The sequence below is a fragment of the Dicentrarchus labrax genome, unplaced genomic scaffold, assembly GCF_905237075.1.
Source record: "Dicentrarchus labrax unplaced genomic scaffold, dlabrax2021, whole genome shotgun sequence".
NCBI lineage: Eukaryota > Metazoa > Chordata > Actinopteri > Moronidae > Dicentrarchus > Dicentrarchus labrax.
The window spans coordinates 2,558,880-2,581,331 of NW_026136716.1; the positions used below are offsets into that span (position 1 = coordinate 2,558,880).

At 40.8% G+C, this 22,452-nt stretch overlaps 1 protein-coding gene across 6 annotated transcripts in view; it reads left to right on the forward strand.

Moving 5' to 3' along the window:
• The window catches only part of LOC127378661 (collagen alpha-1(XVIII) chain), a 43,185-nt gene that overhangs the window by 13,429 nt on the left and 7,304 nt on the right, over positions 1 to 22,452 (forward strand). For 2 of the 6 annotated variants that reach the window (XM_051427762.1, XM_051427763.1), the window contains exons 1-23: positions 860 to 1,527; positions 11,788 to 12,329; positions 13,550 to 13,630; positions 13,697 to 13,756; positions 14,411 to 14,486; positions 15,011 to 15,070; positions 16,877 to 17,004; positions 17,099 to 17,116; positions 17,684 to 17,890; positions 17,975 to 18,001; positions 18,121 to 18,183; positions 18,302 to 18,385; positions 18,473 to 18,523; positions 18,604 to 18,735; positions 19,099 to 19,152; positions 19,355 to 19,399; positions 19,554 to 19,616; positions 20,630 to 20,761; positions 20,861 to 20,926; positions 21,013 to 21,039; positions 21,860 to 21,958; positions 22,111 to 22,146; positions 22,304 to 22,390. In XM_051427762.1, coding sequence (XP_051283722.1) covers positions 1,116 to 1,527; positions 11,788 to 12,329; positions 13,550 to 13,630; positions 13,697 to 13,756; positions 14,411 to 14,486; positions 15,011 to 15,070; positions 16,877 to 17,004; positions 17,099 to 17,116; positions 17,684 to 17,890; positions 17,975 to 18,001; positions 18,121 to 18,183; positions 18,302 to 18,385; positions 18,473 to 18,523; positions 18,604 to 18,735; positions 19,099 to 19,152; positions 19,355 to 19,399; positions 19,554 to 19,616; positions 20,630 to 20,761; positions 20,861 to 20,926; positions 21,013 to 21,039; positions 21,860 to 21,958; positions 22,111 to 22,146; positions 22,304 to 22,390 — 2,550 coding nt within the window. In that variant the 5' untranslated portion in view covers positions 860 to 1,115. Of the gene's footprint in view, positions 1 to 859; positions 1,528 to 11,787; positions 12,330 to 13,549; positions 13,631 to 13,696; positions 13,757 to 14,410; positions 14,487 to 15,010; positions 15,071 to 16,876; positions 17,005 to 17,098; positions 17,117 to 17,683; positions 17,891 to 17,974; positions 18,002 to 18,120; positions 18,184 to 18,301; positions 18,386 to 18,472; positions 18,524 to 18,603; positions 18,736 to 19,098; positions 19,153 to 19,354; positions 19,400 to 19,553; positions 19,617 to 20,629; positions 20,762 to 20,860; positions 20,927 to 21,012; positions 21,040 to 21,859; positions 21,959 to 22,110; positions 22,147 to 22,303; positions 22,391 to 22,452 lie in introns of those variants that run through there. The other 4 variants (XM_051427767.1, XM_051427768.1, XM_051427766.1 and 1 more) reach the window with 4 other exon arrangements.

A 22,452-nucleotide genomic window follows, 5' to 3' on the forward strand; every position in this document is an offset into this window, starting at 1 on the left:
GCACATTAAATGCATGTTTAAAAGGAGCCTTAAAGGAGGAGCTTGTTCTGAGCTTTTAAGAGCATTTATTAAAGGTCCAGTGTGTAACATTTTGGATGATCTATTGGCAGAAAAGGAGGAGGAGCTGCGATCTGCAAACCACTAGATGCCACTTAATCCTACACACTGGACCTTTAAGTTCTGATCTACTAGCTGGTGTAGTGTTGATACAATGTGCTGCAGAAAATCCTAAAGTTGCATACTGGACCAGGATCCAAGTGTGATGTGTAAACTTGAAACACTGACAATGGACTTGAAGGGAAGTAGGAGACAAGTAGGAGACATCTTGTGTCCAGCAGGAAAACTTTTTGAAATTAACAACATTTGCATATTCATAGATTTAGGTAGTTTTAAGGATTTTAATGTAGAAAATTACATGAACATATCAGACATTATTGTTCAAGCAGACTACTCTATGAGTTGTATTACATGTCTGGAGGGGAAAAACCTTCAGTAAACAGTTTCTTAGATACTTGCTGATGGCTGCAGTTCAGTGTTCTTCTCAAGGACACTTGAGCTTAAGACTCTTGCCCATTTCGACATGGATGACGACCTGGAATTTAGACACAGAGCACAATGTGGACTAAACCTGTTTATTATGGCCTATATATATTTAAAAACTCCATATTTTACTGAGGTTATTTCTGTGCAGGACGGGTGTGTCATTGTGGTACCACAAATGTTTTTTCTTCATGCTGAAGTCTTGTCTTCGGGGACTCACTCATCAACTCACACAGGGGAGGAGTTTTAGTGTGTGTTGGGGCAACTCTGAGTAACCAATGACTTCCATCATCAGTGTAGCAAGCCTGCCTCCACACTTGGGTCTCCCCCTTGTCCATGAGTGCTTTTTCATGAGGGAGGTTTCACCGGGAGATCTAGAGGGAGGGTCTCTGAGTGTGAGCAGAGTTTTTATGTCTCTTTTTTCATTCAGTGGATGCTCAGTGGCCCTTGAACAGCTTGGATTTAACCGTTGATCAGCTGGGTAACAGGTGGCGCTTGGGGAAACAGTGAGAGCGCTGTGTGGAGTGCTGCTGCACGCTGAGACACTTTGAGGGGCTGTTGCAGGAGCCAGCATCATGTTGAGGATTCAGACGTGGTTGCTTCTCCTGGTTCTCTGTGCTGGGAACTTGGAGGCCTGGTTTTGGCAGACAATTGATGACCCAACCACAGAGACCCCAATGGAGACAGGAACTACAGGTGCCACCACGGCAGCGGGAACGGCAGGTGCCACCACAGCAGCGGGAACGACAGGTGCCACCACAACAGCGGGAATGACAGGTGCCACCACGACAGCCAATGCCACAAAGAATAAGAAGAAGGAAGAGGAGGAGGATGACAACCTATCCGGGGTTGGGGAAGAAATCATCAACGTGGCCACAGGAATCCGTAAGTTTGTCGAGGCGTGGGATGCGACCCCGACCCCGACCACCAGGACTACTAACGGAGGCCTGACAGAGAAGGTGGAGAGCGCTAACCCTAACATGACGGGTAATACCGACAGATTCAAAGGGATGGGGGTGGAGGAGGGGTCTGGGATAAGGGTAGGGGATATTTCAGGATCCAGGGCTGATCTTGGGTCAGATGTAGAATCAGTGGTGGTCTTGAAAGGTGATGAAGTCCTGACTAGCAATTTAACCAGTATTATAGGTGATGTTTCAAAGATCAATGGGACTGTTGAGGGTGTTTTGAATTCCATGCCAACTCCCCCTGATAGTCGCATCAATGGTTCTGATCCACATTGTCTCCCTGTGCCTTCTGATTGGTCAATCTGCTCTGGCAAACAGCCAAAATTTTTCACATTGCCTAACTTTTTTAACCACACATCTGTGGAGGAGGCTGGGGCGGTCTTACAGGAGTGGGTGTGGCTCACAAGGGAGGGGTGTCACCACAGCACAGAGTGGTTCCTCTGCCTCCTGCTGGCACCCAGGTGCCATTCCCCTACCACGCCCCCACACCTGCCCTGTCGCAGCTTCTGCCAGGTTTTGCAGGACAGCTGTTGGGCGTCTCTGGAAAATGGGCGTCTCCCGGTGGAGTGTCACCTCCTACCTGAAAGAGCGCAGGAGCGCCCTACGTGTGTTTCAGTTAGTAACTGGAAAGGTAACCCCCAGCGGGTTAGAATGTATCCTGTTTGGTGATACATTTTGAACCCCATGTCACGTCACTTCTGTCGATGTTTAAGCCTTGGTCTGTGTGTGTTTGTGCCGTGTTTTGTTTTGGTAACACACATGTCCGAACACATTTTTGCTTTGATATCTTTGCCCATCTGATGATTGGTTTTGCACGCTTTAGCGACTTTTAATGCAAATGCAAGTACTTTAAATTACAGCTGACCATTTTTCAAACTATGTTTTTAAATGTTTGAAAACCCTTATAACTAATAATTGTGATGCAACCAATTTGTATAGCTTATTTAGTTACAGACTAACTAATAGTCAACTTTACACCCTAACTTAAAGGTCCAGTATTTAACATTTTAGAGGATCTATTGTACAGAAGCAGCCTGTCCTCATTCCCAGGTCGTCAAATATGGATGGTAAATGATGAACGGTAGTTTCAACTCAAAGTAGACATGATGTTCACTGTGATAATAACTCAGGCATGTTTCAAGTCTCTGCAAGTTGAATTTCCAAAACCTACTGACATAAGTGGATGCATTTAACTGATTGATGCCTGGAAGGTGAAAAATGGTTCCCAGTAATGTAAAGTATAAACAGTATGCAAATAATGGGTTAAAACGTGCAAAATCAGCAGTATGGTCACTGCAGTCGTTGTCGCTACTGTTGTTGTGTCTCTTTCTGTCCGCTGAGGAGGTTGTTTAGCACGAATGCATGACGCCAACACCTGAGTTCACGTCACTGTCCCAGGCTGCATGCCACCTCCATGTGATTGTCTTGGTGCAGCACTGCATATGCAAAAGCAATGTTTTTGTGTGATAAGTCAGCAATGGTCAGCAACAGCAACGTTACAGCTTCTTTAAAACCTTTGCAGCTTTTATTTATCCTACTAAAATCAAACAGAGACAGCAATGCAAAAGGCAGCAAAGTCCATTCTGGGTGCATCAAACACATGAACATACTTTATATCAGTGGTTCCCAACATTTTTGACCTCTTTTCTATCATTTAGTAAACTGACTAAGTGACATATTTTATGCATATTCCATATTATATTAAAAACTGTACAATGAACCCAAAAAGTGAACTAAGTCAGTTGAGCAGATTATGGCCTGTTTAGGGAACTTTTTATAATAATTTACAACAATTATATAAATATGCTTCTTTTTTAACAAATTCAGAGTTCTCTTTGTCCCGATGCTGGGCTATGGTTCTATTAGACAATTTACTTTTCTTTACAGACTATACCAAATGCTGAGATATAGCCTCACTGTGTATGTATATCAAGGACTCACAACCCCCCATGAAGCTGTTGGCGACCCCTAGTGGGGGGTCCCAGGTTGGGAACCACTAATTTATATTAAGAAAAGCGTTGGAGTATATATGATATACACAGTTGTTAAGCTCTCCCCTTGAGTATTAACCCTTAAGACAGGAAATACTTTAGAGGCCCACGTCCATCCTTTCAGTATAGCTTCATAAACTGTGCACTATCGAGTCTTCATCATGGGAGGATTGCTGCTGTATAGACTCGTCTTTCAAGGGTTAACATTGTGAACCTAAAACCCTCGTTATCGTATGTTTTCCCACAGGAACATTTAATGTAAATGTTACAAGTTTAAGTGGCAGATAGTTTTGTTATTTTCCATATGCCACAAGTAGCGTTCTTGTTTGGATAACCTTTAAACTCAGACATAAACCATACTCAGATATGTGTGCAGATCTAATGTGTCTACCCTTCAGTAGACTCTTAAATGGACGCTCTTTACATTATGCAGGATATGAAACATCAATGTTCTTGTCGTTAGACTGTTTTTATTGGGTGTGAAACACCTGCATTGGCTACCTCAGTCACAGATGTTTAGGGTCTTGTAAACTGATTATTGTTTTGTATAATTTGTATTTTATTCTAACTTTACACTAACAGGATGTTATATCAGTAGTTTTAATTGGAATAATTCTCTCTATGGGACAAGAGAACTGGTGGTTTCATACATGCAGCTCTCACTATCACTCTGTCACAACCTACTCTTGCATGCCGGTCACTCATTTCTGTCCTGGGTTATCTACTTCCACTATTTCTGATCAGCTGATTTAGAGGCGAGTGGCGTTTTAGCATCCAGAGTCACACTGAGGGAAACAATTGGGCCATCTGTGGTGGGGAGGATGGGCTGTGGATGGCATTTATGATAGAGGCTGTGGGAGGGAAAATGGTCCGCTGCGAAGAAAGAGTGTGGCGATTGTGCGCTCGGTTTGGGAGAAAGGGCAACGGTGTCGCGGTAAATAACAAGAGAGCCTTGTGACTGGGATGAGACAGGGCGGCTCGAAGTCTCTGCCAGAGGTCAGAGGTTCCCAGCCAGTTGCCCACCCTCTCAAACCAGTTACACTTGATGGGTGGTAATCAAGTGTTCTTCCAACCATTAGAGGATAAGCCGAGACAGAGAGTGGGGCAAAGTGTGAGAGAGACTTTTATGTGAGCGGGGAATTACCCGCTCCTACAGGAAAAGTGGTTCCCAGTCAGTGCACAGTATCATTCAAAAACAGTTTCAAGCTGCATATTGGACCAATTTACAATTTTATATTAATCAGAGTCCTTCCTGTTTGCCTGAAATGTTTTTCAGTTAGTGGTGAGCTCTTGCAGCCACAGCAACAGAAGCAAAGATGAAACAAAGGCTTTTAGATTAAGTTCACTAGTCTTTACTTTTTGTTTTAATAATAATATTTAAATATGTAGCAGCCAGTTAGCATAGCTTATTGTAGTTTAAATACTGGAAACAGCTTGCCTGGCTGTCTCCAAAGGTAACAAAATCTGTATATATATATATTTAAGTTTTAACAGGGAAATAAAAATAAAATATGCACACACTCCTCCAACTGCTTATCGCTGATACCTGTTACAACTCACGTTTCTTCACACTGCCCAAAACCCTTTACATTTAATCTGGACTGCAGCCAAGAAACCAGACTATTTCAAATCTTGATGCTCTTGGAAAAGTGAGATGGGAACACAAAAAAAACCCAGCTGATGTCGTCTGAGCTCAAAGAGTCGCCCACTGATCCCCCATCAGTCAACTTTAATTTGCTCTCAGCTTATTCAAACATGGATTAAGGTCTGACTGGGGAGCAGTGGGAGGCTGTGGATGTCTCAGCTGTCACAGCAGTTGAAGCGTCAACTGATGCCACTCTGCTTCTTAGATGTGTCCAGTTGGTTTAGTCCCAAGAGGCTTGAACTAGAGCTGGGGGTGTTAATGGATGAACCCACTGGTTTAATTGGAAGTGGGGGGTCACTTTCATTCCGAGACACTCTTTGAAATGTTTCTTAACTTGTTTTAAAGGACTAGTGTGTAGGATTCAGTGGCATCTAGTGGTGAAGTTGCCAACCAACGGAAACCCCCTTATCTCATCCAAGTGTGTAGGAGCTTTCCTGCAGAAGTATTTCTGTCAACATAAATTGTATAAATAGTATTTTGTTAAACTGCAGCAAAAAGTAATGGAGAAAATATTTGCGGGTTTTCCCTCTGACGTCCTCCACCTACACCGCCTCAACTCTACAGAGTTTCCTGATGGATTTTCAATTTATTTTCAATTTATTTTTACTTTAATTAAATTTTCGTATGCTAAAGAAAATATATGTGTTTGATGTGTTTAGATTATTCAAGGTTTTTATACTAAATATTATGTAAAGTTCTGGAATTGCTAAGGTTTAGTATAATTACACTAAATAATGAAAGTGATAAATGTGCACATACCTGTGAAAGTTATATCACATTTCTGCCAATAGATCCTCCTGAATGTGACACAGAGAAGCAGACTGTCTGAACTGTATAAATACCTCAGATTCTTTAAAATGTATAATTAAATTAGTTTGTTATTGCTGTGCTTACTTTTCCAAATAAGGACTGCAGCTTTCAGATGGAGGTAAAGCAAGTTCTGGTTGAGGCATACTTTGATAATGGTGTAATTTTCCTCCAACAATTTGCATGCACAAGTACCAAGATTGCTCACACAGAATCGAAGTACTGAGAGATGTTTTTTGTGTGTAATTACAGACGAGGAATGAGTAGGTTTCGATTTGGTGCTTGTGGACATTTTAGCTTGCAATGGGCCGGAGATTCTATTTACTTTAATTGAAGGGTTTTTTATGACAAGTCCTCCAAAAATACCAATACAGAAAGATTGATACCAATAGCAATCCAATACAATAAGCCATTCCTATACCACTTTGCAGGTTTCTGGCATTGTTTTGTAAGATGACCTCTTTACACTGTTGCAAGTCAGTAGTTGAGTCATTCATGAGCAGTTGCGTGTATTTCTAGAAAAAGATGTGCTTGTTCACGTGGAGCTGCCAATTTAGAGATTAAATGTTTGGCAGTACAGTATGTAGTAAGGCTTGAGTTGATCATACTTTGAACCACATCAAGGGTCATCCAGCACAAGAATTACCATAATTCTTTGTTTTGTTGCTGTCTGGATGGAGTTAATGTTCCTTTGCATGATGTTCCTGAAAGTATTTCATCAAGTTAGTGTTGTTGAATGAAAGTCAAATGCTGCCTCTTATGTAAAACACTCCTGCACACCTTTTTTTTTCACCAGCCTTTTTGACTGTAGGACTTGTGTGTGGCCACTGTTCTTATCACTCGATGTGTTTCTAGTCAGCATGCCAGACAGGTGTTTACATGCAGCGCTGATTTAATGTTGTTGCTTCCCAGCATTGGACACTTGTAGTCATATTGACCTACAAAAGGCAGGATTTCCAACCGGACCGACATGGTGGCTAGTTTGGAAACTTTCTCTTAAAAAATTGCAATGCATGCTGCAGTGTTTTGCTCCCAGACGCTTCCTCCTTTGCACAAAGTAGCCTAAACCTCAACCTTATGCAAAAGAGGAGCAGCCAACGTGATGAAACACAGTGCGGCACTGACCAGAATGCACATAGAAAATGAATGGAAAGCACGGAGATGATCCTGTGGACACATACCATAAGACTCAAAGGGATCCAAAATCTGTCTAGATTTTAAAGAAAATGCACTCCTAACTCTCTGGAGGAGTCCATTAGTCACACAATGACATTTCAGCCTGTTTTTAACTGGCATCTTGTGTCTGCTCAGGCTTTTGGGACTGAGTCTGTCTCTGTGCTTCATCCTATTAGAGTCCCTCATGGTCCACTTTCCCATGAACATCTGACACGCATTTCCTTCCCCTGCCTCCGTCTGTCCATCTGTCTGTGTCTCTTTTCTATCTTTTTTCTTCACACACTAAAACAGGCATTGAATTTCTCTGTGGTCAAATGTTGGAAAATACAGACATGGCACTTTAGTAATCCTCTGTAACTGAATACATGAGGTCTTTCTTTTTCTTTTTTTATTTGGCAATGCCTTCAGGGCTGTGAAACATTGCTGTATGTTGTTCTTCCATACAATGGGTCCTGTTAGCGTGAAGGAAGGGAGGAGACAGACGCAGGGCAAGAAGCCATAGGCAGACATCTGGGTTAACGTGATGATAGCTTTGGAGGCAAAGTTCACATGTTTGTATGTCATGACAGCTTCCATCCGTCCTCTGGAGAACAGCCAAGTTAAAGAAACAGCTGATCATTGACTTTTAATGGTGGTAGAGTAACAATAAATAACGAAAGAAGATAATAAATGGTGTTTTAAGTGGAGGTGCCAACAACAGCATCAGTGATAAAGCTTAAAGGAAAAGTTTTTGCTTAATATCTGAGAGTAAGGTAAGGTTCTCAGGAAGAGGAACAATGTTCACCAACTTGTGGTTATATAACTATTATTGCACACATTTTTCTGATTTCTTTATCAGTTACAATCGCAGTCTCAGACATTATTTGTTTTTCTTGTGGACCAAGATGCAAAGAAAGCATGGGACAAGAGGGGAATCCCCCACAAGAGGGGAATCAAAACATTTATGCTGCACAAAGTTATGTTTATATAGTCACACCTTCATCTAATCTTTACCATTTCTCTAGCAAATTTCTTGACATTTTTACTCCCCAAAGGCATCTAAAAACAAATCAGATCACTTTTTAGTTGAACTGGACGTAAGTACATATTGGTTTTAAAGTCAGTCCCGCTTACAAGTTGTTCAGCTTCAACCAATCCATGTCAGTTTTGCACAACCTTGAAGTTCTGTCCAATCACTGCAACTTTTCTGCAAATTCAACCAATCATTGTAGTTTCCTGTGAGTTTAACCAATCATTGTAGTTTCCTGTGAGTTTAACCAATCATTGTAGTTTCCTGTGAGTTTAACCAATCATAGCAGTTTCCCTGCACAAAATGTTGAGCCATACGTCTCCACTAGAACACATAATAATAAGGATAGTAATGTTCCTAAGAGCGTGATTTCACCAGTTGTGATTAATTAAATTGTGAATCTCACTTAACGGTTTTCTACCAAATAAAATAAATCGGCAAAAAGTTTGATGATTAATTATTCAAATCATTTATAACATAAATTTGTGAGGATATCCTGCTTTTGTTCGTCACGTGTCATGGTAAATTTAATATATTTTGGTTTTGGACTGTTGGTCAAACAGAAAAGAGACATTTGAAGATGTCACCTTTTGGTTCTTGGAATTTGTGATTGGCATTTTTCATTTTATTGATCATAGACATCATAGTATTAATGTTAAGTGATGTTAAATTATGTTTTGACCTATTAATTAATGAATCAGCAGATTAGTTAAAAAAAACAAAGTTGTTCTTTTTGTGTATTTACTTTCCAAAGGTTGAAAATAGGTGAAATTATCCAGAAAAGTAATGTGTTTTTTTCTGTTCCTGTTGATAAACTTGCTTGCTTTGCATTTTGGTTCACAAGAAGAACAAATACATTCAGAGCCTGAGACTGAGATTGCAGCTCTGATAAAGAAAAGTGTGTGTAATTGTTATATACTGGTCTTGTAATTATAATGTTACTGGTATGAAGGAACAGTTGGCAGACATTGTTCCTGTTCATGGGAGCCTTAACTGTTACTGGCTGAATGTTTAGTGGGAGAGCTGTGGTTGAACTGGACAGCTTCCAGATGTGAATGTGAACCTCTGTTCACTAAACAAACTCACATGCCAGTGCAGAAGAGGAAGTTTCCTCATTGTCATTTATCATTTAAAAAATTGAATTTGACCAACCTGATTTGTGCAACAGCTGCAGCAGCTGTGCCACAGTGAGATTTACCAACGGCAGGTGCCCTCAGTGGGAAGTTGACCACCCGGCGTGCGCTACTCGAGCTCCAATTGGATGAAACCCTAAACGATCCAGGCTGTAGCTGTAGCTGCTGTGCAGGTCGAGACAACATAACCAGCATTCGTGCAACAGAGACTGTGTTTGTAAGTGTTTGTGTGTGTGTGTGTGGGAACATGTGTTTGGGATTACTCCCTGCCAGCATTGGATTGGCAAGTCCAGATGTGCAGTTGCTGGTTGTCTCATCAGTAACTTTCAATGGCAGAGTGTAGGTGACTTTCCTCAGGTGCAGAACACTCCTAAGGGAGAGTCAACAGCCTGAATAATGACGCTATATCATTCACTCAGTCATGCAGTTAGTAAACAGCATTACAGTGGACATTTCTCATCAGGTTGTCTGGTTAACTTGTCTGCTATTGTGAAATATGTATGATTTAGGGGCCAACTGTTCTGTTTTGACTAGTTGCTGCTTGTGTGATCTAAAAAAGAGAAGGGAAAATGGGCCTGTAATAAGCTGTAAAGTGAGTAAAGATGTTGTTTGATTTTCTTCATCAGAATTAAATAGTTTAAAGCCAGTTTCATAGAAATGTTTTTATTAAATCAGGAGATAGTAACCCAATAATTCCCTGCTAATTAACAAACGTTGGCAAGCTGCCATGCTAAACTATTATGGTCAACATGCTAAACTTATTATTAACATGTTAGCACGAGCATGAACACTAATACACTCATGAAAACACATCTATTAATATTATATAGGTCTGCCAATAGATCCTCATAAATGTTACACACTAGACATTTAATGATGAAACAATAAGCTGATTGACAACAATTCTGATAATCGATTAATTTTTCAGGCAAAAATGCCATAAATTTGTTACAGAAATGTGAAGATTTTCCACTTTTCTTTGGATTGGATTTGGAATTTAGACTGACTGGGGACAATAAAGTTTATTCTATTCTATTCTAAATCCAGCAGTTTAAAGACGTCACCTTTACTAATTACTGGGGAAAGTAATATTATTACTGTAAAGTCATTACTAGCCTTACTTCCCAACACTGGATGTTGAACAGTGAAGCTCAAGCTGGCCTTTGTCAGTTAAAGTTCATTTCACTGAACACTTAACAGGCTCTATCTGATACTTTCACATCATTTGGAAACCTTGAGAAACCCTTTAAAACCACTGACCACTGTGACCTTTAACCTTTGATGCAGATTGTACTTCTGAGTCATGAATCTGAGATGACAGGCCGTCCTCGGGAGATCGCTGAGTGTCCGTAGGGTTTTCTCCCTTGTGATGCCGGTTTATGTTAAAAGCGTTTGTTGGTCTCAAGGCAGTAGCCCATTTCCCTTTTGGGATATTTGAATCTATGGGAACTGAAATATCAGCAGTTTTTCCATTAATTTGACCCACAGTCTCACAGACACTGTAGTATAAAAGTAGAAACTGGAACCCAACATTAGTTAAACCACCTTGTCAGCGAGCCAGGAGAAGTTATTTTCTCATTACCTCAAGTGTTATCTATCAACACAGGTTGTTTTTATTTAGATCTGCAATGAGTAACTGATTCATCATTTAGAAAGTATGTAATAATCACTTTTCAAATATTGGTCAGGATTTTATGCTTTTCTTCTGTGTTGTATACAATAAAAAACTAACTCTCTGGGACATTTGAAACTATTTTCTGACATTTTATAGACATAAACAGTTGATCACAATCATCTGTTTCACGTACTACTGTCAGAACGCGGTCGAAATGCGGTTTGTGGTTTGTGGTTTGTGGTTTGCTGTTTAACCTGGAGGGTCAGTGTGGTTTGTTGCTCCACAGGCACTTGTCGGTGACTCATTTTATTATTATTAACTTCCTGCAGTGAACACTGAAGTTTTAACACATCCTAACATGTATTTTGTCTTGATACCTGTAAAGAGATTCCTAAATCAGAAGAAACTATTAATTTAACCACAATAAGCAACGTATATAAGCTCTTGGAGATCTTGAATATCTTCTTATAGACTGTTCTGGATAGTTTGTTGTCCAAATGTTATCCTCTGAACCAGTTTTCCTTTACAAAGAACGTGTGATTTGCTGATCATTTCTGTGCTTTAGACTCACTGTCTTTGGAACGCATGCTGCCTTCAAGTGCACCTCACAAGCTCCTACTTCTGAGTCATAAATTCAACTTTTTACACACATTTTAGTGCTGTTTTGGGAGAAATAATAATAAAATATGTCCTATATTGACATTGTTTGGTGATGATTTTGTTCAGGAAACATTAGAAACTCTAGAAAAACCTAAGAAGTCACAAATATGTTGGCTTTTCTAGCTTGTATTCGCCTCCATTCATGTGCACTTACAGCGGCGCTTGAAGGCAGCACTTGTCTAATTTCTTTTTTTAAGTCAACTTTCTGACTCTTAACCTCAACTTCCTGTTTCTTCCCTCTTGCAGTGGAGACCGGCGTCTCTTTGGACCAGCTAATCGGAGACCCTCCACCCAATGCCATCACCAGAGTCTACGGGCCGAGGGGTAGGGCCGCTTATGCCTTCACCTCTGCGGCAGTGTCGGGCCAACCGGCTCGGGCCCACGTCCCCAACCCTTTCTACCGCCACTTCTCCCTTGTCTTCTACATTAAGCCATCCACTTCCGCCGCCTCCGTCCTCTTCTCCATCACCGATGGGCCCCAGAAGTTCATGTACGTCGGTGTCAAGCTCAGTGCGGTGCAGTCCGGCCGTCAGAGGGTTCAATTCTTCTACACAGAGCCCGACTCCGAGGCTTCGTATGAAGCGGCCAGCTTTGACGTGCCCAGCCTGGTGGACACCTGGAGTCGCTTCTCGCTGTCTGTCCTGGAGGACCAGGTGACTTTCTACCATGGCTGCGACTCTGAGCCACAGGTGGTGAAGTTTGAGCGCTCTCCGGATCCCATGGAGCTCGACGCGGGGGCTGGGATCTTTGTGGGCCAGGCGGGAGGAGCCGACGCTGACAAGTTCCAGGTAATGTTTAGTACAGATATGGTGTTGAACCTTTTAAACGTTTGATACGTAATTTCTGCTGCTAGGGGGTCTGGGTCCTTTTGTCATTGGTATAGCCTACCAGATGAGCTGAGGAGGATACACCAGTTGCTCCTCCTAAATTTGGACAAAATAAGCCTGCATTTGGATTAAACTTATATGACACATTCTGTCTTTAAATACACACTTTGTAAGGTTCATAATTGGAACATATTCAGCGATTCAGATGATTAAAAATAGAAATACAGATGCACAACACTCTCCTGTGTGATTTAATATGCATTTTCTGAACGAAATTATCACTTTTACAGGCTAAATCATTTGTATTTCCGACATACCAAAAAAGGGAGTTTCACACTTTTACTTTATGCTTTAACATTTGGAAGAGAGGTTAATTTTCTAACCATAAACTCCAGGGTACCAGCAGAGGAAATGCTCGAGTGCTGAAGAGATGTTTGCTCATCACATTTCTGACAGAAATAAATGAAAAACAGCAATGAATCCTCCTCCAAATGTCACCCGCGGGACCCAGGAAAAGTCAGAATAATACACTGTGTGCTAAAAGAGCAGGTGTGTGAGTGTAATTTGAATGTGGAAGTCTGACCTCTTCCTTTGGTTCAGATCCATTTTTAATATCTCCCTGTGGCACCCTCCTCACGGCAGGTTTGGGTCGCAGGCAACAGGAAGGGCAGACCTAACCCTCTTCATCCTTGTAAATCTATTACTTGACCCCTCTCACCATTGACCTCTGACCTTTAGCACGCACCAGCAGCAGTTGACCACATGTTAACTCTCACATGTGGTCAACTGCTGCGTGGTTTTTGAGGTGGAGAAGAAGTGGATATTATTTATGTAAAAGCTAAATATTTGCTCCACATTTGTCCAGATTATCTTCTATTCTTAACTGCATCTCTGGTCTTTTTCTGCCAAAATCATCCAAAAAAATACTTTTCAGTGCACAAATGGGTCTCTAATGAGAATATTCTTACTTGCCAAGCGTCATAAAGTCCATCTCAACTCCAAACAGCCAGAATACAGCCCCTTGTAGAGGATTTAAGAAGATGATTTGAAGACAGAGTGACATTTCTCTCATGTTTTCCACCTATTTGGAGATTCCACAGGGGGCTACTATAAAAAATGATTGCAAACAATGAGTCTTGTCATCACGGTGAGTTAGTATGTGTGTGTTTGTGTGTTTTTAGGGTGAGATTGCAGAGCTGAAAGTGGTGGGAAACCCTCGGGCAGCTGAGCGTCTGTGTGACGATGACGACGACTCTGACGCTGTGAGTATTTTTTGTTATATTTTTACGTTAAAGAATGCTTTTGTGTAACGTCTCTCTGTCTCGCAGTCCTCTGGTGACTTTGGCAGCGGCGAAGGCGACAGGAGACAGACGGGGCACACTGTGAAGGTCAGTTTGTCTTTTTATTTGTGCTCAGTATGAATCTTTGCAGCAGGGTGATGGGGAGTAGGGGGTGCTGCTGGAAAAGGGTCAAGCTGCAGACATGCCCAGCACTCTCTGCCTGATGCAATAACATAAAGGTATTCAAACTGTGTAAAGTCCATGCTTGCAAATTGTCAGTTAGCTGCAGAATTTGATGTTCAGATACATGAAATTCAACTCAAGTGTAAAGGCCAGTGGTGGGTTTCTGGATAAAGTCTCAGAGTCTCTGCTTCCTTGTAATCATAAAACCGATGGATGGTGAATAAATATGTTGAATATTGAACTATTAGTAGCTTCTGTGCAAAAATATTGTTTCATTCTTCATACTGTCGACATCAATCAAACTGTACAGCTCTCCATCTAAATCACAGTCATATTGTACATTGTCTTTTTATTGTCTTTATTTAATCTTTATTCATATTCTTCTCAAACTATGTTTATTTTTATGCAGCAATACACCAAGGCAAATTCCTTGTATGTGAAAACTTACGTGGCAGTAAAATCTATTCTGATTCTGAAATAAGAACTAAAACAGTGAAAGCATCTGATATGGGGCATTGAAGTGTGGGTATTTATTCTGGACGTGGCAGTGGATGATGTCTATTGTTTTCTTCTTCCCAGACCACGCCTTCTTCCTTACGACCAGTACCTGAACCCCCTGTGATATCCTCACAAGGAACCTGGCTCAAAGAAACAGGTAAAAGCTCAGTGGAATCACTTACGACTGCAAATCTGGCTGCCAAAGACACTCAACACAGTAAACACACTACAGAACCAACCTGTAATGGAAGTTTTTAATCATACTGCAGCCACTGCCAAAGAAAGGTCTTGTAGAATCACTGTGTTTTTATCTGGAAGTATGTGCATAAGGGCCCTTGTCTGGACCTGAAAGTGTGGGGAGTTTTGCTGCAGGGTTTCAGCATGTTAGTGTGATTTGAAACTCTTTAGCTCCCCCAAGTGGATAGTTAAAGAAGGAGAGAATCTTTGGTTATATACTGTTGCTACTAAAGGAGAAAGGAAAACCACTTTTGGCTTTAAAATCTCCTGTAAAGACTCATAAACAGATTATCTGGCTCTGAAAGTAGGGCACATTTCTTCAAAATTTACACACACACACACACACATACACATTAACGAGGCACCACATTCCCCGCTCTGCAAGCCGACACTTGCAGGCCTCATGCTGCCGGTAAAGTTGTGTTCAACCTGTGTTGACTTTAGATGTCAGGTTTCACAAGCCGTTGGTGGACCACAGCCGGACTGGATCACCAGGCGCAAGAGGTGGGTCGCTGGTGGCAAACGGATGGGTCACGCCTTGAAGAAGTGCAGATTAAGATTAGGGTTATGCCCTAATCAACATGTGGCCATCCTATCTCAGTATAGAATGAGCCTTTGTGCCTCCAGCTGCTGTAGAGTCTCATTATGTTGGGCTGTGAGCATGTTGGTGGAGGTTGGTGGATGTCTCCTTTAAAGTCTGTGCTTGATCCAAATTATTCAGTATGAGGCTGCAACGTCATTCAGTGCGCCTATCAAGGTGACCAGATCCTAACAAACCAAATGTGGGACAAAGAGTATGTTTGCGAGAGGTTTTCTAAAATGTTATATCATGTCTGTAGGCCTATAATTTCTATTCTCCTAACATGTCTGTTTTTCCCTCTGAATGATTCCATAGCACACAATAGACCAGTGTTCCCAACCTGACCCCCACTAGGGGTCGCCAAAGCTTTATTTAAAAGAACCAAAGAGCTAATAGAATGACAACAAAAAAAACACAACACAACATTTGTCGGAAAAGACACCTAGTAAGTATGTATGATTGTTAAAAATAGAAAGAATGCATGATACAGACAGATAATTGTATAATAGATGTCCCTTAGTCCGTTTACACAATGAGAGAAAAGGGGTCCCTTAAGGAAAAAAGTTGGTTACCAGTGCAATAGACTGCAGGTTACAGGTTAGGCCCTAAATTGAATCTGTCATAATTAAACCATTCAAGGAGCTACTTGTCCTTTGCACAAATGAACAGTTGTACAATTGCCTTAAAAGTGAGGAGTGGAGGTTCAAATGTTACTTAAATTAGAACAAAGTTTGGAGTGTGTTAAATTGATTAATTTGAAGTCATGAAAAGCTTTTAAAGTAAGTTGACATGACAAATGATTCATTCCCCGCAGTTTTAATACTATATTCCTTTATATATGTTCTTGATAAACACAACATAAAAATAACAATATCACACAAATGATTATACAAATAATAATGATCACATGAAATAAAAAAAAACACACATCGGTTTCTGATTGCAGTGACTGCTGACAGATAAAACACCAGGATTAATAAAGTCTGCCTTTTATCCTGGTCTGGAGCTGCACAGAATAAATCTCCATAGTAATTTATAGTGCCGCTGCTTTCATGAAACCAAGTCACAGCTAAACTCAGCCTGGAAAATCCCGGTTTAATCGTGATTTTGTGATTTGTGAAACAGCCCTCTGGTTACCCTTTACAGTCCACACAGGGAGCTTATTGTGTGATTAGATAGTTAGACTAGTTGGTTAGTTTTGTTCTTAATTACATTTTAAAAAAACACGCATATGTAACACAAAACAAAGGAGAACGTTTAGATGTGCAATTGAACTTGACTGTTCATAGACAAAGTCAATGTAAGTATACAAGAGAGGAAAGGGGGAGTTATTAATTAAGCAATAGTGCCCCCTGCAGAACCAATCACTACACTGCTTCCATTAACCTAAATGTGTCCACTAGATGGTTTAAGACTGGAAAAACCTTAATCTGTCAGTTCAGCCAGAGTTTGGATGCACATATACGATCTGCTCTTTCACTTCATCAGTTTCCTTCATTACAGACTTTGTTTACTTTTCCTTTTGACGCTTTATTCATGTTCATAAATGGGCACTTCTGCATTTTGGTGGTGGTAGCGATGATGTGGGTGGATTTATGCACAGTACAAATGATGAAATATAATGAATATAATAATTATTACTAATTACTAATAAAGTTTCATATTTTCCATTGCATGATAATAAGCTGCTCTAAACTCAAGCCCGATCCTGGCGTGCTCACTTATTTCAGGTCCCAGCGGTGCTAAAGGCGACAGAGGGGAGAAAGGCTCAAAGGGGGATCTGGGCCCTGCAGGGCCAAAGGGAGAGTCTGGCTTCAGCTCTGGCTCCAGTGTCTCCTCTCAGGGTGGAGGACAGAAGGTAGAAGATCAGTCTGTGTGTCTGTGTGTGGGACTCACTGTGTAATCAGCTGCGTAAAATACTTCATATTTGTCTTTTTTTTCTTTTCTTTTAGGGAGAAAAAGGTGCAAAGGTATGTTACCTGTGTGTTCACACTGAGGAGAGTTTGTTCTTATTTCTATTTGGTGAGAATAATGTCTGTTGGATAATAATATAGCTTGACAGATATGAAAATGATTAAATTATTCTAATTTATTTTCAGTAGTTTTGAGGTTTGGATAAAACAAGGATTGTGAAGGTGTCACTTTGGGTAGTTGTGACAGAATTTCTACCTATTTTCAGAATTCTTACAAGCCACAACAATCAATCGATTAATAGTTTTAAATGAGCTCCACCTCAACCAGCTACAACAGTAACATTTTCCAGTAATGCATGAGTCATATTAACCTAATGATATCATGTATAATAGTACAACAGTTACATCTTAGTCCCTTCCACCTGAGATGCGAGTGCTTTAGCCTCCGATGTAAGTGGGAGAAAAATGTGGGAACTAAAGGTGAACTGTTTTATAAATTATTATTTCTCACTAAGATAAGTCTATTACATTATATGCTGAATTAAACACAGACTCATACCACAGTATTATTATTATTATTATTATTATTATGAATTTAGCTGAATATCACTTCTTCCTCACCAGGGTAGTTCTGGCTTCGGATACCCCGGCAATAAAGGAGAACGTGGGGCTCAAGGGCCTCCCGGGCGCCCTGGTCCTCCTGGACCCGCAGCTGAGGTGGTCCGACTTGGGGACGGCTCTGTTGTGCAGCAGGTGTCTGGACCACCCGGACTGCCGGGACCACCAGGGTCAGATGGGCCTGCAGGAACTCCAGGAACTGACGGAGAGCCTGTGAGTACAGAGACTCTTGATTTTCACAATAATATGTTCTTTTTTAGATTTAAAGTCACTTATTGGTTGTTTATGATCTTTCAGGGTGATCCAGGAGAGGATGGGAAAGCTGTAAGCACAAATATTTATTACAGATTGAGATGTTTCTATAAAAGCAGAATTAGTCAGTGGCTTTTCTTCATAATTAAAAACCGACCAGTGTAATTCTGTTTTTCTGCTCGTGTTCCCAGGGTCCCCCCGGGCCAAGAGGCTTCCCAGGAAGTCCAGGATCTGCTGGTCCCAAAGGCGACAAGGTTTTAGTACAGAGCAGAATATGTGGCTGGATCAATTATGTTGTTTCTTGAACTATTGTTGTCTTATTTTACAAGCATTTATTTAGTGTGATAATGTGCAACCTCTGAATATTTCCAGGGTGAGCGTGGAGAGGGTGAACCAGGACCCAGAGGCCCCCCTGGTCTACCAGGACCTCCTGGACCTGGCACCGGTGACCGCCCAGTACGTCCACACTTCAAACACCTTCTTCCTTAAGCATTTATTGTTTTAAGACTTGTTCCAGTGTTTTATTGATTTATCTTGTGACAGACGTTTTTTGACATGGAGGGCTCAGGATTCCCAGACTTGGACAGAATCCGGGTATGTTGATCATTTTAAAACTCTAGAAGGGGTTAAACTCAAATTATTACTCATAAATCACAATGTAATTTCTTACCCAGGGTGCCAGTGGTCCTCCGGGGCCCCCAGGCCCTCCTGGCCCTCCTGGGGTTTCAGTGGCTATGGGAGCCAACGGTCCAGTAGCTTTCGGACCTCCTGGACCACCTGGACAGGATGGAGTTCCTGGTCTACCGGTGAGTTTCTCTAATTTGTTTGAGTGTGACGTAGTGGGACACAGTTTCCATTGTCAGATTGGATTTCTTTGTTTTAATTGTCAGAAGATTATTTTATTTTATTCATTTTCAACATACATACAATAACTATTTCGAAACAACCGTCAAAATCATATAATGCAAAGTGATAAAACGGTTTCATTAAAATAAACAGAATATTTTTGAACTTTGGACTGCTGTTTAAATATTTCATATTTCAAATATATCAGAAATGTTATTATTATTATTATTATTATTATTATTATTATTATTATTCTGAGTTTGCAGGATCTTGATAAGCTGTTAAATACTGATTGTTTGAGTGTATCCTGTGTGCCGTTTCAGGGCCCTCCCGGTCCTCCCGGTCCACCGGGTCAACCAGGACTCGTAGGCGTGAAGGTGAAAATGCACAAATTGACTGACAACCTGCTGAATATTTCTCACGGATCAGTACACATTTAGTTTTTTGTCAAATATTCATATTTAAAGTCTCCATGCCACACTCTGGATTGCATATTTCTCTAGATCCGCCCCTGGTGATTTCTCCTTTCTTGATCATAAATGTCCTTTTCTTTTTTTCTTAAATATCTTTTACCTCCAGGGTGACAATGGTGAGCTCGGTCTTCCGGGACCATCTGGAGAAAAGGTGAGTTAAATCTGAACTTTTATCCTACAAAGTAAAATCTGTGACTTCAATAACATGAATGTTATGAATCAGTGTTTTCTCGTGAACTGAAATTAAATTTGTGGCGGGAGCGTCCAGATAGATTCTCTCCTCCATGTTTGTTGCTTTCCTCTAGCAAGACTCGCAAGACTCCAACTTTTTCACCGGGCTGTTCTCTTACTTTGCTCCATCCTCTACGGTGTGTAATGGGTCGCAGGTATTCTGGGGGGGTCTCTGCTTTGGTGATTTCCTTCCACTTTCCCAAGTTTTCACCTGTTTCCATTTCTCCTTCTGAACATATCTTTTGAATAATTTTAAGTTTTCCACTTCAAGCTACATAAACTTCCTACAATGCTATCAGAGTGTCAAACAATGACGTTTGTAAAAATAATCCCTGTGAGCTAAAAGCGAGCCAACGTCAGCTGTGTTTAGAGCTAAATAGCAAGCAACGTTAGTGGTGCATTAAGTCAGAAAAGTGGGTTAACAGTGTGGTTGGGTTAACAGAAAAATATTACTGGGTAAGATGTTTCCTTTTATGGTTTCACACTGTGATTTAATAAATAAACCTTGGAAAAAAATGAAATTAAAGACATTTTCCAGATGAATAGAGCACGCCATGCTACGAGCTTCTGTGGGTAACTTTCAGTTTTGCCCTCCGCTAACTTAAATGAGGATACTGATTTAATTGTGCAGTTCTGCTACAGTTTCAAGAGGTTATCGGACTGAATGGATCAAATTCTCATTGCTAAAGGAGTCATTTTGTGGTGGGTGGCCATTGCTGTAATACCACAGTTTGGCCACTATGTGGCTTGGTGCTGGCCGTCAGCAGGCTTTTGCAAAGTTGGCTGGTCAGAAGAAAGAGGTCCTTGTTGCTTGTTTCAGACTGTGGATGAACTGAGGGTTTGCATTAAGGGCCAGTATCAGATAAATAAGGATGGTTCATAAGAGTGAATGATGCAAAGCTCCTCTAGTGAAATATAGAGCTAGAAATGATAATAGTTCCCCTTTAAAGGTTCAGCTGCATACTTTCACTTTTCTCACTGTATCACTTCATTCTGCTTAACATTGAGCTCTTTCATGTCTCTTGCATGTCGTCATCACCCACTTCCCTTCACCTACTCTGCTGCTGTTGCATTAACAGGAGTGCCCTTGATCAGTAGTCCAGCAAAGAGACATAAAACACCCTGATTATTTTTTTCCTTCACACCTAAGGGTGCTCAGGGTGACGCCGGAAGGTCAGGTACACCTGGGCAGACTGGGCTGGCAGGACTTCCAGGTCCCATGGGACCAGTTGGACCACCAGGACCCCCTGGGCCGCCAGGGCCACCATACCGCGTTGGTTTTGTAAGTAGAAGTTAAACATGTGCATAGTTTGTGTGGACAGGTGAGAGCAGATAAAACTAAAAAACAAGGTGTGTAAAATGGTCTCTGTGTCTTTGACAGGGCAACCAGGATGGATTTGAGGGAAACAATGGCTTGCCTGGACTCAGAGGTCCACCTGGACCACAGGTACCCAATCACCTCTCTATGAGACCCCTGACGCTCTCTTTACAGTCGATCTTCTGCTTCATGTTTTCCTGTGTTCTGTCTTCCAGGGTCCTCCTGGTATCGCAGGTCTTCCTGTGAGTACTCCAGAGTTTGTTTGGCTCTGTGTTGTTTGTATAGAGTTGTTTGTCTCACAGTTGTACCCACTCTTTATTTTCTCTTCTTTAATTACAGCAATTAGTAGGTCTCTTAGATATTGCCGTTGGTATATTCTTAATATAAATCCAGTTGTATCAAAATAAAATGAATATTTAGATTTAATTTCGTGTAAGCTACCACAGATTTTGCAGTCACAAAAACGATGTTCATTGTGTAAAGAGTTATTATAGTTTTGTATTTTTCATTTGTTAAAACTAACTATAATAACCTTGGTAAAGATAGAGATAGAGATAAAGAGTTAGACACAAGTAAACATAGTTTCATAAATCAATGCTACTGGTCACCCTCTACATCTCTCCGTGGACTACAAATATTTAATCAGTGCTGTAGTCAAGAACACCTTTATTGAGTCCAAGACCAGGACTTGTCAAGACCAGGTAAAGTCTTCTAAACAAGCACGTTTTATTTTGAAGGAAGAAGGTAATATTGCTGCACTCAGTGGAGACCAACTAGAGTATCTGACGAGACTAACATCTCTTCTTTACAATAATTTTTAATTTCCTGCAGAAAAAACAAAACAGTTTTGGACATATGATGTTGACACGTGTTAAAAACCAATAGGAAAGTTGGAATAATGAAAAATAGTAATAATTAAGACCAGCTACCAACGCGTAAAACTTCATAAGAAATTTAATTAAAACCATTGAATAGTATTTAATACTTTTCTGAAAGTCCTATAGATGTTTTTACTATTTAAGTATTATATAAGTATAAGTAATGTTCTGTTATGATGTTCAGGGTAAGCCAGGTTTACCGGGCATCCATGGAGACAAAGGAGCAGAGGGACAAAGAGGACCTCCTGGGATACCAGGTCTCGACGGATTCCCCGGACAGTCGGTAGGAAGCCAGATGAATTCTGGGATTTGCTGCTCAGTTGATTTTGTATAACATATGCAAATAATACCCTAATTAAGACATAATTAGACATATTCCAGTTTTAAAATTGCTGGTTTTCATGACATTTATAACTGCTTGTGTTCATTTTTTAGGGTGAAAAGGGAGCCAGAGGAGACAAAGGAGACACGGTGAGTTATGTGCTAAGTATATAAAGCATATTATTTGCAATATGCCAATATATTTAAATGTTTTAAGCTGTAATGAAAATTATATTTTAGTGGCAGGGGATAATATTTAGCTTATTCCTTAAGATATATAGTTAATACACTCTGTTTGTCACGGCAGGGTCTGCCAGGGCGAGATGGCGGACCTCCTGGACCTCCAGGACCTCCCGGCCCTCCAGGACAGATCAGCTACCGCACAACGAGCGACGTGAGTCAGAGATCAAATCGTTAACTTCGTGAGATTTAAGTTTAACCCTCACATGACTGCCT